General features: G+C 41.6%; 1 protein-coding gene across 1 annotated transcript in view; it reads right to left on the minus strand.

Moving 5' to 3' along the window:
• Positions 1–15335, minus strand: part of tmco3 (transmembrane and coiled-coil domains 3) — a 19400-nt gene continuing 4065 nt past the window's right edge. Inside the window, exons 3-13 of the mRNA XM_058380343.1 lie at positions 15002–15181; positions 14663–14857; positions 11295–11423; positions 11076–11168; positions 7315–7501; positions 7098–7215; positions 4808–5003; positions 3755–3905; positions 2222–2301; positions 1718–1867; positions 1–957 (exon numbers count right to left, since the gene is read on the minus strand). Of these exons, the coding sequence (XP_058236326.1) occupies positions 844–957; positions 1718–1867; positions 2222–2301; positions 3755–3905; positions 4808–5003; positions 7098–7215; positions 7315–7501; positions 11076–11168; positions 11295–11423; positions 14663–14857; positions 15002–15181 (1593 nt within the window). The 3' untranslated portion in view covers positions 1–843. The remainder of the gene's footprint in view (positions 958–1717; positions 1868–2221; positions 2302–3754; positions 3906–4807; positions 5004–7097; positions 7216–7314; positions 7502–11075; positions 11169–11294; positions 11424–14662; positions 14858–15001; positions 15182–15335) is intronic.

Raw genomic sequence — 15335 nt, forward strand, 5'->3', positions numbered from 1 at the left:
TAAATCATAATTCCTTTTAATATGACACAATCTCATATTTATGTACTCTTTACATCAGCCATTTCTACTAATTACAGCGCATAGTTTAACAAGACAACATGGCCACCTCCTTCATCTGATTAGTGTCAACCCTGGCCTTCACATCACCTACAGACTCCCAAAAAAATCATTTATTGGATGCTCATGAACAGTACACATTGCCACATCGAACAGTGGTCACTTCAGAAATAATAAACATGACAGCGCTGGAATGTGTTTGCTGTTTTTTTTTTTTTTTCCTGCTCTAATGTGACTTCAGCCCAGAACGCCACTGACCTTTATAACAGTCAATAAGAATGTGCAAATGTATACACATGCAAAAATCTGTTGAGATTTCAAAGGCTGGTGCAACTAGACAAACTGGTATGTACGTCGCCCACTGGAGTTATTTGGTACATCTGTTGACATCAGCTGACGTCAAGGCACTTCCTTATACGAGCAGAACGGCTTTCAGCTTGCAAAACTACAGGGATAAATACAGTTTAAATAGATGCAATAAAGAGCTGGAAACACAGTAAGTCGCAACTATAAATAGATTCAAGTCTCATCTCAACTTATTGTGCGATTTCTTTTCATTATTGTCTAATTATGCTCCGTGAATAAGGCTTTCGAAATACGCTTATACACTGGTCCTCATTAGAAACGTGGGCCGTGGCAGTCTCTTTGTCTCGGGGGCGGGGGGGCTTGGGACACAAAAATGATCCAATTTTGCGTCAAAGCCGAAAGGTGCCTTGGCTTACAACCCTTACAGTACAACAATCTCCCATATGAGTAAAGAGCGAGCCTCGTCATGTCGAGTATGGGTCAGGTGGACGGTTTCTTCTCGACCCGAGGGATGCATTTGAGAGTCGCAGCTCTCCATAGCACAGGTGCTAGCAGCAGACTTAATGTTGTGACGCTCAGTACGAGAAGATACACCTGAAAAAGAAGAAGAAAAATGGAAAGACGGTTTTAAAGGAGGTTCAGAAATCATCATAAAATTAGTAAGCATGGCATTAAAGGGGATGTGGGAGCTTTGTGGTTAAGGCGTTGGACTACAGGTTGATCAAAAGGTTGCGAGTTTAAATCACAGGTCCACCAAGCTGCTGCTGGGCCTCTGAGCAAGCCCTTAACCCTCAATTGATCTAAAAAATGAGATAATTTGCAAGTTGCTCTGGATAAGGGTGTCTGCCAAATGCTTGTAATTAAATCACTAAGCCAATCTATGCTTCTTCCTTAGGCAAGTCGAACTGCAATTTCTTTCTTCCACTTTTTTTTTGGCACACTGAAGTGAAAAAAACCCTGTTGAGACTGTGAGCTTGAAAGCTGATATTGTGGTCAAGGAAGCAAGATGAGCTGTCTGGGTGTGAGGAATGACTGTCCTCTCTCTTCCCCGTCAATCACAGTGTCTCTAGACAAATCACAGACATCTAGGAGTTCACGTATGTGGAAGAGGAGTGTGTTACTCTGTCCTGTGAAACAGCATGAGCAGCAGTTTGTAAAGAGGGATTCTGCTGGCTACATGTGTCTCAGAGGAAACATATGTTAATATAAATCACCCTCAAATGACAGAGGAGAGCAGGCTGGTGGGTGGAAACTAGCAGGTGAACAAATCTAAACAATGTTGGGTTTCATATAACCTGCCACTCATTAATATGAGTTAAAGTTACAATCCTATAGCATTAAAATGGTGGTTCACCTCTCTTGAGATGATCCCGGCCCGGCGAGCTCGGCTGCCCAGGACAAAGGAGAACTCGCTGACTTGCGCCAGTCCGGCTGATACAATCCAGCGGATGTGTCGGGAGCCCAGGGGAAGGATTGCAGTCAGCACCAGCACTGCCATGACGAACTTAGCAGGAAAATGTGGAATGAGAGAAAAAAATCTTTCAGACACGGCTCGGAAGGTGAGAGGTAGTATAAAACCATCATACTGGAAAAAACATCAAACTGACTGAAATAAGAGGTAGGTGTTGGTTCTATGTGATTTACATTAATACTATTTTAATCGATCACACACTCTACATCATTCAATCTAGTCATTAGAAACATGTTTAAATTTAATATAAGCAATGAAATCATCAGTCGAGAAACATTTTTATAAAAACTGTACGTATAACTGTATATTTGTTCATAAATCTGACATATTAAAGCATGTTCATTGTTTTTCAGTGCATGAGTGTTGCACAAATGTGTTGGTTATTACCTTCATGATCACCACTGACAGGGTCAAAACCAGTAGGATGGTTAATTCGTACAGAACAAACGTCGGGAAGACATGCAGCCCTGTATGAAACGATACGATATTGTCGATATAATGGACGATATTGTGTTTGACAGATTCTGAGTTCACATGGTTTTGTCCCAGAGGAAGTGAGGAAAAGACTGTATAAAACTGTTATAACAAGAGATAATGGGAGGTAACTATAAACAAATAAAAAGTACTAGAATCAACCAATAAGCAGAAGGTGAAATACACTATATTGCCAAAAGTATTCGCTCACCTGCCTTGACTCGCATATGAACTTTAGTGACATCCCATTCCTAATCCATAGGGTTCAATATGACGTCGGTCCACCCTTTGCAGCTATAACAGCTTCAACTCTTCTGGGAAGGCTGTCCACAAGGTTTAGGAGTGTGTTTATGGGAATTTTTGACCATTCTTCCAGAAGTGCATTTGTGAGGTCACACACTGATGTTGGACGAGAAGGCCTGGCTCTCAGTCTCCGCTCTAATTCATCCCAAAGGTGTTCTATCGGGTTGAGGTCAGGACTCTGTGCAGGCCAGTCAAGTTCATCCACACCAGACTCTGTCATCCATGTCTTTATGGACCTTGCTTTGTGCACTGGTGCACAGTCATGTTGGAAGAGGAAGGGGCCAGCTCCAAACTGTTCCCACAAAGTTGGGAGCATGGAATTGTCCAAAATGTCTTGGTATGCTGAAGCATTCAGAGTTCCTTTCACTGGAACTAAGGGGCCAAGCCCAGCTCCTGAAAAACAATCCCACACCATAATCCCCCCTCCACCAAACTTTACAATTGGCACAATGCAGTCAGACAAGTACCGTTCTCCTGGCAACCGCCAAACCCAGACTCGTCCATCAGATTGCCAGATGGAGAAGCGCGATTTGTCACTCCAGAGAACGCGTCTCCACTGCTCTAGAGTCCAGTGGCGGCGGGCTTTACACCACTGCATCCGACGCTTTGCATTGCACTTGGTGATGTATGGCTTGGATGCAGCTGCTCGGCCATGGAAACCCATTATATGAAGCTCTCTGCGCACTGTTCTTGAGATAATCTGAAGGCCACATGAAGTTTGGAGGTCTGTAGCGATTGACTCTGCAGAAAGTTGGCGACCTCTTCGCACTATGCGCCTCAGCATCCGCTGACCCCGCTCCGTCAGTTTACGTGGCCTACCACTTCGTGGCTGAGTTGCTGTCGTTCCCAAACACTTCCACGTTCTTATAATACAGCTGACAGTTGACTGTGGAATATTTAGGAGCGAGGAAATTTCACGACTGGATTTGTTGCACAGGTGGCATCCTATCACAGTTCCACGCTGGAATTCACTGAGCTCCTGAGAGCGACCCATTCTTTCACAAATGTTTGTAAAAACAGTCTGCATGCCTAGGTGCTTGATTTTATACACCTGTGGCCATGGAAGTGATTGGAACACCTGATTCTGATTATTTGGATGGGTGAGCGAATAGTTCTGGCAATATAGTATATCAATCCACTCACCTATAGATGCAAAGAAAATAATCGCCAGGAAGTCTCTGATCGGCTCAATGCAGGTCACGACCTCGCTGGTGATCATGTGACCCTGTGAGGAGATGAGTGCTCCTGCAAGGAAACAGCCAAGCTCCATGGAAACTTCCAGAAAATCTGTTACCTAAAAAGTGTTGATTTGTTATGTTTTCATAGTTCAAGCTACGTGAGGTAAAGTACATCAGTTCAACAGTGACATAAATACGAGCAGAATCTGGCTGATGGCAAATAAAAGGATCATCAGAGAGTATCAGTGGATTCAGGATTCGGTTCAGTGTGGGGTAAAGCCACATAAACTCTGGGTTACATAAACACTATCGGGGAAGTGATGGCTCAAGTGGTGCAATTGGTAGCTCGAGTGGTGTACTTGGTGGCTCGAGTGGTGCAATGATGGTTCGAGTGGTGCAAGTGGTGGCTCGAGTGGTGCAATTGGTAGCTCGAGTGGTGTACTTGGTGGCTCGAGTGGTGCAAGTGGTGGCTCGAGTGGTGCAAGTGGTGGCTCGAGTGGTGCAAGTGGTGGCTCGAGTGGTGCAAGTGGTGGCTCGAGTGGTGCAAGTGGTGGCTCGAGTAGGGCAATTGGTGGCTAAAGTGGGGCAATCGATGGCTCAAGTGGGGCAACTGGTGGCTTAAGTGGTTAAGGCTCTGGGTTGTTGATTGGAAGATGGTACTATGTGCAAGCTAGGGCTCTAGTTGAAATCCCAGCACCACCAAGCTGCCACTGCTGGACCATTGAACAAGACCCTTAACCCTTATTCAAGGGGCACTGTTTTTATGGCTGACCCTGCACTCTGACCCCAACTTCCAAAGCTGGGATATGTGAAGAAAGAATTTCCCTGTGCTGTAATGAATCTGTGAGCAATTTAAAGGCTTCATCTTCTAAATTAATATATTAGGATGTCAGGACATATTTTGTACTCTGTAATCTAATGTCTATGTCTATTGGTTCATATTAACCAGTGGTTTTCTTTACAGCACACAACATCAGCACAGCCACATCCATTTCTCAGACTAATGACAAACACTCACTGTGAGCATTAGGAATACAAAGGCTGCAGTCCCCAGCACAAGGATCTCTTTGTTCCCTTTACTCTCAGCGTGGAGCTTTCTGTAGAACGGACCAATCAGATGAGACCTGAGGAGCCAGCAGATCAGCAGCACCACGGCGAAGGAGACGATGATCTGAGCCAACAGCACCAGTACACGCAATCCTCCAATCAGAGCGCTGCAACAGAGCACGAGCGACCGATTAATCAAGTTATTCAATTTAAAAAAGAGTGATAAATTAGGCTTTTTAAATAAATTATTATTATTATTATTTATGCCATAAGAACAGATGTTTGCTGCAGTAAGACTTATTCTGTATTTTCTGAACTCTTGCTTTCACCCACAGCAGGCTGAGTTGTTCACGCTCCTGGAAACAATTTCCTAAACACTGCAATTAACGGCCAGAGCTGACATTCACTGCCCACATCTCAGAGCCCACATGACCAAGTGTAACAGCTGCTGCAGCCCACAGACTACTGCACACCAAATAAAGTGTTAAACAAGCACTTACAGCTTTACAGTGCAAAACTAAAGTGGCTTCACAAAGACCTCACACTTCTTAAGACTGCTTATTAGCCTGAATAAGTGAATTTTGAAAGACCTTGTACTCCTGTGTGTGTGAGAGAGAGAAAGATAGATAGATAGATCGATAGATAGATAGATCGATAGATTGAGAGAGAGAGAGAGAGAGAGAGAGAGAGAGAGAGAGAGAGAGAGAGACAGACAGAAAGAGGGATGGGGAGAGAGTGCGAGAGAGCGAGAGAGAGGCAGACAGAAACACAGAGAGGGATGTTGAGAGAGAGAGAGACAGAGAAGGAGATGGAAAACGAGTGATGCAGACAGACTAAGAGAGAGAGAGAAAGAAAGAGAGAGAGAGAGGGAGCAACATAGTGTTACATAACTATTCACAATACGACTCAGGGACACTATCACATCAAGGTTATTGGAAATCTGTGTACCATAACCAAACTCACGTTATCCTAATCCATTCAGCCTGACAGATACTGTCCAAAAAATGTCCAATGCCCCCCGAGTCACAGTCAGAAAAATCTTTAAATATCGTCCATCTTTTCACTTTTGGGAGCAATCCGATTTTAAAATCCTAAAAATATGAGTTATTGCGAAAGGGAAGCATTTATGTTCAGGAAGGTCTGCAGATCTGATATGCATTTTATATTGTATACAGGTGGAAAAGGGAAGAAAGTATATTGGAAAACATTGAGTATGTATATGAATGCAGATTGGTGTTAGAACACTGTGGGTATGATGAATAAAGTGGAGCTGTGTGTGTGCTCTACAAAAAATGTTCAGTAGAGGTGGTATGTGTAGAGGAGACAAGTCCAGAAAAGTCTGGGTTCTAACTATTACGTGTTGTATCTCTCTCTCAACATCTGTGTCTGTCTGTCTGCCTGTCTGTCTCTCTCTCAACATCCCTCTCTGTGTCTGCCTGTCTGTCCGTCTCTCTCTCTCTCAACATCCCTCTCTGTGTCTGCCTGTCTGTCTCTCTCTCTCTCAACATCCCTCTCTGTCTGTCTCTCTCTCTGAGAGTGAGTCTGTCTGCATCACTTTTTTTTCCATCCCCCTCTCTGTCTGTATCTATCTCTCTCAACATCCCTCTCTGTGTCTGTCTGTCTGTCTGTCTGTCTGTCTCTCTCTCAACATCCCTCTCTGTTTGTTTGTCTGTCTGTCTCTCTCTGAAAAGTTCGCTCCCTAAAAAAAATCTCACAAAAACTAGGAAGCGTCAATGCTTACTTTGTGTAAGCGTACTTTTCTGTTACTGGAAATGACGTCATATTTTCTGAAGCATCTCAGCTCGAAATAAATGCTGGACAAACCATGTGGGCTGAACTGGTGTGTGTGTGTGTGTGAGAGAGTGTGTGTGTGTGTGTGTGTGTGTGTACTGTGTAAACTGAATTAAACCAAGCTGTTGCCAAGCTTATGATATAAGCCAATAAAAAATAAAACCGCTCACCCATCACCCCTCAGTCCATCAATTTCTTGTCACAGTAGCAAAAAAAACTGACCTATATGACCCCTTCATCAATAAATCCAGCAGCACATTCAAACCAAATATGTGTTGGGTCTAGAGACTAGAGACCAGGAGCTTTACAGTCATTTTCCACTGATATCCCTGTTGAATTAGGTTCATTTTCCATTCCATTTTCATTTTTTTGTTTCTTCAGAACAGTGTTCACAGATTTCAGTACTGTACAGACACCATGTGGTTAAGGAAGATCTGAAAGATCACCATGCATGAGGGATGTTTATTTACCTGTCATTCCCTCCACTTCCTGCCTGGATAAGAGTTGGCATGATCGCGATGAAAAGGCTCAACTGAACATCCTGCATCACCAGCATACCCAGTAAAACACTGCTATAATCCAGTTCACCTGCACACAAACACAACACACATACACTCACAAAGGCCTTTTTAAATACACAAGAACCTGTCTTATTTCTCCTTCTGTTTCCTTCACACAGTCCTGTACCTTCCTTATCCCCTCTGGACCCGCCAGAAAGGAAGCGTGACACGAGAGGAGTGCTGGACAGAGACAGACAGCTGGAAATGAAGACAGTCTGAATTGGGTGGAGTCTGAAGACCTTTCCCCAAAGAAGCCCCGCCCCCACCATCAGGAGGCTGAGGTAGCTGGAGCCCTGGACAGAGATCTTCCATACCTACATTAGAAAAGAACGGAGGAGAGAATTCAGTAAAATCCTGACTGATAAATCTCAATGTTTATCACCACATTATTTAACACACACACACACACTCGTATACTGTCACAGAATGGAAAAGAAATGTTATTATTATTTTCACAATTTTACAGTCATTACTGAAATTACCTTTTAGTTATCAACGTGAAAGAGCAAGACAGTGTGAAAGAAATTCAGTTACCAAATACTGTACGTAACTAAGTATAATTAAATACACAACATTTCTGTTAAATACACAACATTTATATTAAATACACATTTCTGTTAAATACACACTTCATCCAAATACATAAAGATTTCCACTAAATATGCAAAATGTCAAATTAATACTCAACCAAACACAAAACAACAAAATACACGGTTCAGCTAAAGATGCACATTACTAAATGTCCAGCTAAGTACACAAATAAACTGAATATTGAACATTTCCTAAGCAACATTTCCCCTTAACTACACAACATTGCAACTAAATATTCCAAATGACAAATAGTCAACTAAACACACAAAATGTCAACTAAGCATTCATCTAAATACACATTTCAGCTAAACACACGGCTAAGCTAAAGACACAACATTACTATACGTCCAACTAAATACACAAAAACAACTGAATATTCTACAGTTCCACTATGTAACATACAACACTTCTTCTAAACACTAATCATTTCATCTAAATTTCACATTTCACCTTAACTACACAACATGCACTCTATATTGCCAAAAGTTTTTGGACATCTGCCATGCGCATGAACTTTAATGACATCCCATTCTTAATCTGTATTTTTTATATTTTATTTATATATATTTATATATATATATTTATATATATATATATATATATATATATATTTATATATATATATATATATATATATATATATATATATATATATATATAGAGAGAGAGAGAGAGAGAGAGAGAGAGAGAGAGAGAGAGAGAGAGAGAGAGAGAGAGAGAGAGAGAGAGAGAGAGAGAGTTGTCCCGCCTTTTGCAGCTATAACGGCTTCAACTCTTCTGGGAAAGCTTTCCACATGGTCTAGGAGTGTGTTTATGGGAATTTCTGACCACTCCTCTAAAAGATCATTTGTGAGGTCAGGCACTGATGCTGGACGAGAAGGTCTGGCTCGCAGTCTCCGCTCTAATTCATCCCAAAGGTGTTCTATCAGGTTGAGGTCAGGACTCTGTGCAGGCCAGTCAAGTTCCTCCACACCAAACTCACTCATCCATGTCTTTATGTGTACTGGTGTACAGTCATGTTGGAACAGGAAGGGGTCTTCCCCAAACTGTTCCCACAAAGCATAAAATTGTCCAAAATGTCTTGGTATGCTGAAGCATTAAGAGTTCCTTTCATTGGATCTAAGGGGCCAAGCCCAACCCCTGAAAAACACCACCACACCATAACCCCGCCCTCCACTAAACCTTACACTTGGCACAATGCAGGCAGGCAAGTACCGTTCTCCTAGCAACCGCCAAACCCAGACTTGTCCATCAGATTGCCAGACAGAGAAGCATGACTGGTCACTTCAGAGAACACGTTTACACCACTGCATCCGACGCTTTGCATTGCACTTGGTGATGTAAGGCCTAGATGCAGCTGCTCAGCCATGAAAACCCATTCCATGAAGCTCTCTACACACTGATCTTGAGCTAATCTGAAGGCCACCCGAAGTTTGGAGGTCTGTAGCTACTGACTCTGCAGAAAGGCGGCTAGTTCAGAGCACTGTGCGCCTCAGCATGCGCTGACCCCGAGCTGCGGCCTAACACTTCGTGACTGAGTTACTGTTGTTCCCAATTGCTTCCACTTTGTTATAATACCATTAACAGCTGACTGTGGAATATTTAGTAGTGAGGAAATTTCACGAATGGACTTATCGCAACCTATCATGGTACCATGCTTGAATTCACTGAGCTCCTGAGAGCAACCCATTCTTTCACAAATGTTTGTAGAAGCAGTCTGCATGCCTAAGTGCTTGATTTTATACCTTACACTGTGGCCATGGAAGTGACTGGAACACCTGAATTCAATGATTTGGAGGGGTGTCCCAAAACCTTTGCAAACTTGTGCAACCTTTTATTCTAAACACATGTCAAGGGCATGAAGAAGAAGCACTGTGGCTGTTGTGACGTGTGACGAGAGACAAAGCAAAATAAGTTCAGAGAAGAACAGACTAGTGAAAGCTGCACAGTTTAATCTTGCACATAACACGAGCACATACACAGTGACCTCTAGAAATATTGGCACCCTATAGGGAATTATATAGGAAAAGACCAGCATGGGTAATTAGTAATATTTTGAGCTCATGTTTATTAGGACATATATAATTCTATTTAAACAAAAGAAATGATCAAAAAAAAAACCCCACAATGGTTCCAAAATGACCAGGGTCCTAACAATGAATACTTTTGTAGAATACTTTGTGTAGAAGAGAGGAGCAGCACTGAGCGAGTTAGAAACACTTCGAGTGCTCGTGCTCCACTCCTCCAAGCTTAATAATTTACATTCCTTTAAACTGTTATGATTGTGCAGTTTGTGGACTACATTCTTCAATTCATTCCACAAATATTCAGTAGGGATCATGTCTCGAGCATCCAAACAACCCAAAGTTGTGTTGACGTGATGATATGAGCCAGTCAGCACATGCTCTCTCTCATTCCACACTTTCCAGGTAGCCTAGATGTTTAACGTCCTTTTATTTTATTTTATTTTTTTGCAAAAAAGTGAATTTTGCAAACTGGCTTTAAATAATATTAAATTTTTGTGTTGGAAAATGTGAATTTAAAAATGCACTGGAATAAAACCACCAAGGAGGAAGAAAAACTTCCATTCACAGAAATATATATTCCTTCAAAACTTCTATTTAAACATAAAAATTCTTTAATAAAATAAAATAAAAGATAAAATAAATAAATAAAACAAACCATGGTTTAAAATGATCAGCCACTTAATAATAAATATTTATTTAATGATTAGTATTATTTAACTATTATTAACATTTTTTGTTAATGCCCAGAAAAGAGTATGTCAGCTGAGTGAAACACAGAAGAGTAAATGCTATAAATTCGCTTGCTTCCACACATTTCCAGCGCAAGACGTGATCCTTTGGGAATCTCGCATCAAGCTTTCAAAGCATCCGCAATTCTCATTAAACCAGGTTTAGTTGAAATGTTCCATATTTACTTTACATTAAAAAAATAAATAAATCAAAAAATCTACAGTATATTTCTATGAATAGATGAATAAATGCTAGGAATTCAGTGCTGTTTACATTTTAATCAGAATTCAAAGCTTTTAATAGTCAAATATTTATCTCTATTATTTATTTAAATATTAATTAATTATTAAATATTTCTAGTAATGTGTGTCTCTTTTTTGCTTCTACACATTTTCACGTGATCCCGCGTGAATCTCGGACATCAAGCTTTCACGCCATCAGTCGTTTTCATTACACCGGGTTTATATTTAAAACGTTGGTCCAGTATTCTTGTGTTGAGCTTGTGTGTGTGACACATCAGGACATGGATATTTATTTTTACCTTGTGCAATCGCTCAGGAGAGAACTCAAGGCCAACTACGAAGAGTGTGAAGAACACACCCAGCTCCCCCAGCGTCTCTACCTGAACCATGGACTAGAGACAGAAACGGAGAGAATGAGGGTTTATACTGTACAAACACTAAGGGGTGGGGGTTGAATTCAACAAACAGTGAGTATAAACAGGAATAATGCTCTGAAAATATGACTGCATGCAAATTACCTTAATGCTGTTAAGCCCTGAGGGACCAAGAAGTATCCCGCAAACTATGTAGCCAAACATAGGAGGCAGTCCAACCAGTGTGCACAGCCAGCCGCAGGGCAGGGACAGCATTACCACTGACACCACGTCCTGTGGAAACAAAGTGTATTGTTCTGAGCAAGACATAAAAATCTCCATAAGCCACAGGGACATCTTTTTTTCCCAAATAATAAACCATAAGGAAATATTTGCAAGAACATTTAATCATTTGGCAAACAGACTTATTCATACACCAGGATACACCGTGCTGTTCAACAGAAGCCAACACTGGTTCCTGTGAAGATATTCACCGACCAGGCATAGTGAAAAACACTGATTGTCTGATTATTAGCTATAGTGCCACCTGTTAGTGGGTGGGATATATCAGGCAGCAAGTGAACATTTTGTCCAAAAAAGTTGATGTGTTAGAAGCAGGAAAAATGGACAAGTGTAAGGATGAGTGAGTTTGAAGAAGGGCCAAATTGTGATGGACAGACCACTGGATCAGAGCGTCTCCAAAACTGCAGCTCTTGCGGGGTGTTCCCGGTCTGCAGTGGTCAGCATCTATCAAAAGTCGTCCAAGGATTTTGATTTGATTGATTTTTTAATGCCATGTTAGCTTCAATGGCTATATTATGGCAAAAGTTTGAATGTAGTTAAAACATAGGGTGATATTCAATAGATAGGGCTACAGTGATGTGCAAGATGGCAAGAAGAGTTTTTTGAGGTTTATGCTTGTTAAGACGTTCAGAATCTTGTACGGTGGAGCTGTCTTGAAGATATTTCCTAAAGTGTCTTCTGAATAAAATTTCTGCCTTATAGAGCTCAGGGCAGGGCAGTGGAGTAGAATGTGTATTATTGATGTAGGTATTTTGCAGGCTTGACATAGTGGTGGTTCTTCCCCTTTTAGCAGGTGGCCATGGGTGAGTCTCGTGTGGCCAATGCGGCACCTTGTGTACACTGTTTGGTCAAGTCTACTTGAAGGATTGGTCTCCTGTGGATAGTAGGGTTAATTTCGTGTAATTTGTTGTGGGGGTAGTTGTCCCATTCCGCTCGCCACTTATTTGTGGTGTAAGAATTCAGTATAGGTCTTAGATCTGATGTAGGGATTTGGCATCTGGTTAGTTCTTCATTAAGAGCTCTGTTCGCAGAGTTGTCTGCTTGTTCATTTCCAGAAATGCCCATGTGACCTGGGATGCCGCAAAACATGGTGTCCAGATTCTGGCCCCTTAAAAGGTTTAGTTTATCCAAGATGCTGACAATGATGGGATGATCTGTCTTTATGGATTCCAGTGCCAGGAGGTATGATCTGGAGTCGGTGAGGATAAGTGAGTGTTTTGGTTTAGTATTTTCTATGTATTCCAGCTCTAGGAGAAGAGCACGGGCTTCAGCTGTAAAGATTGAGCACGATCCTGGGATGCGGAGGCCTTGCTGGTGTCGTCCTGCTACTATTACTGCTGAGACACCCCTGTTTGCTTTTGACCCATCTGTATAAATAAAGGTATGGAGAGGGAATCTGTACTTTAGGTTTAAGAATTGTTCTTGGTATTCAATTGGATGGGTTTGTGACTTTTGTCTGTGTGGTCCAAGGAAGGAACAGTGGAGAACCAGAGTCAGGGTCATTAGCGGCCAAGGCTCATTGATGCACGGGAGCGAAGGCTGGTCCGTGTGATCCGATCCAACAGACCAGCTACTCTTGCTCAAATTGCTGAAGAAGTTAATGCTGGTTCTGATAGAAAGGTGTCAGAATACACAGTGCAGGACGGGTCAGGGCTGTTTAAGCAGCAAAAGGGGCAGTAACACAATATTAGGCAGGTGGTCATAATGTTATTCCTGATCGGTGTTTGACATATTCTTATGTATATCAGGAACAAACACAATTTTGGTCATGATGTTATAGGAAACTAATCAATAATAGGGTGGAGTGATTACAGGTTACATTTATCACCCCAAGGTTGAACATCCTGTTTCTGTATATTCCTCATTTACCACAGAACATTTGTCAAGGATTAAGTTCATCATCAATTAAGTTTATAATTATGGAATGTATTCTATTGCCACTTACAGTCCCCTCCAAAAGTATTGGAACAACAAGCTCCCGGAAAACCTATGGGTCTGAGCTCGGCAGGTGGATATGAGACGACAGATCAGAATTTCAGCTTCCATTTGCTGATAGATCTGTTAAACAACTTAGAACATGGCACCCAATTTCTGTGTATGCAAAATTATTGGAACAACCACTGCTTTGCTAGGCTTTTAACGCAGCTATTTTTCAGTTTCTCGTTTGTTTTGTTGGGTGGTCTCCATTCAGTCTCCTCTTCAGGAGGTCAAATGCTGCTCTGTTGGGTCCAGGTCTGGTGATTGACTCGGACAGTATTAAACCTTCTGATTATTTCCCCTGATGAAGTATTTTCCGTGGTTTGCGTTGCTGTCTTGGTGCATGATAGAGATGTATTTCTCAGTAAACTGGCAGTACAGAATGCTTCTGTAGACTTCTGAATTCATTTTGCTGCCACCATCATCATCAATAAACAGTAGTGAGAATGTTCCAGAAGCAGCCACGCAAGTCGAATAGCTTGCTTTTTGCCCCGCAGACAGAAAGACGAGTAGATCAGACATCAAGAGTTATATATTATTTAAACAACCAACATAACAGGATAACACCTGAGCAACAAGAATCTTCTATCAGTCACATGCTCCATTATGTTTGATCACTTGGGTGGATTCAAACAAAAGGTGCCATGTTGTTTAACACGTTGTTTAACACGTTGTTTAACACGTCTAGATAATAATTCTATTGTCTCATATTCATCATATTTATACTTCATTAAAAAAAGGTCTCACCTTTTCAATTTTTCAGTCCTTTTAGACAGGACTGTATAATACATTTTTCTTTGCTAAATAATTTACATATTTTTAAATTTGGTTCATTTTTAGTCTTAGATACGTACTCTAAGCAGTTTTTAATAGAAATAATAACATACAAGAAACAGTAAAATGAATGTTACAGTACAAACAATACTGCTGTCAGATCTGCTGTTATGAAAAATTAATCAGCAAAATGCCTCTGCTCTCTTCCCTGTCAATCATATAAACATTGGCCTCTCATGCTTGATTGTGAGCTGGTGTATGTGGAAGAAGGCAGATATTCAGATCCTCCGAGTGTTCAGCTTGCCTGAGACGTAGAATGAAGATCAGTTTAAGGAGCCATGTCTGAGAGGAAGCACATATGAGCCCTCAGTCTCTCCGTTTGGTGCCATGTGATAGATGACTAGTGGGCAGGAATTAGTGAGGTCATAGTGACAGGCCAGGTGCTCTGACTGAAGAGCTGAGTTAGGCTGAGCACTAACCTTGATGAAGTGGTGGTCAGCACGTGGAATGGTAGAATCCCGGGGTTTGGTCAGTACATACTGGTTGTTCTGTGAATCAATGAGCATGCTCAATCCCAGGTCACCTTCTGCTACTTGCCACGACAAATTCTTCCTCTTGTTGTCCTCTTCATCTTCCTCCACCCTCAGGACTGCCTCCACGTTGACCCCCTTCATCTGATAGACAGAATAATTGAAGACGGAAAGGCAAACAGAAAGACCCAAGCAAAGAAAATTATTTTATATGATGAAAGTATTTATTTTATATAACAAAAGTATTTATATGAGCGATATTCTATAGAAGACGGTCTGACACCTGACCTGCTTGTTGTTGTCAAAGACGTGATCCTCGATCTCCTCTTCCAGGCGGTCGGCAGCTTTCCTGACGTCCTCAAGAATCTCGTCCAGCATGGACAGGGTCTTATTTCGTGCCTGAGCCACCTTCAGTGCCTCCTGCTGGTGTTTCTCAGCTGCCACCAGCTCCACATACTCCTGCTCTTCCTGTCCAGAAAGACATTAATCACATGAGGCCCAGTTCTCGCTCGAGTCTAGTTCTTGTCACATTTCATGACTTACTCATAAGAGGTCTAGATCTACATAGATGTTTCGGTAAAGCTGGTTCGTAACGATGCCTGTTGTTAACAAATAAAATTTA

The sequence above is a fragment of the Hemibagrus wyckioides genome, linkage group LG26 (genome assembly GCF_019097595.1).
Source record: "Hemibagrus wyckioides isolate EC202008001 linkage group LG26, SWU_Hwy_1.0, whole genome shotgun sequence".
Lineage (NCBI taxonomy): Eukaryota > Metazoa > Chordata > Actinopteri > Siluriformes > Bagridae > Hemibagrus > Hemibagrus wyckioides.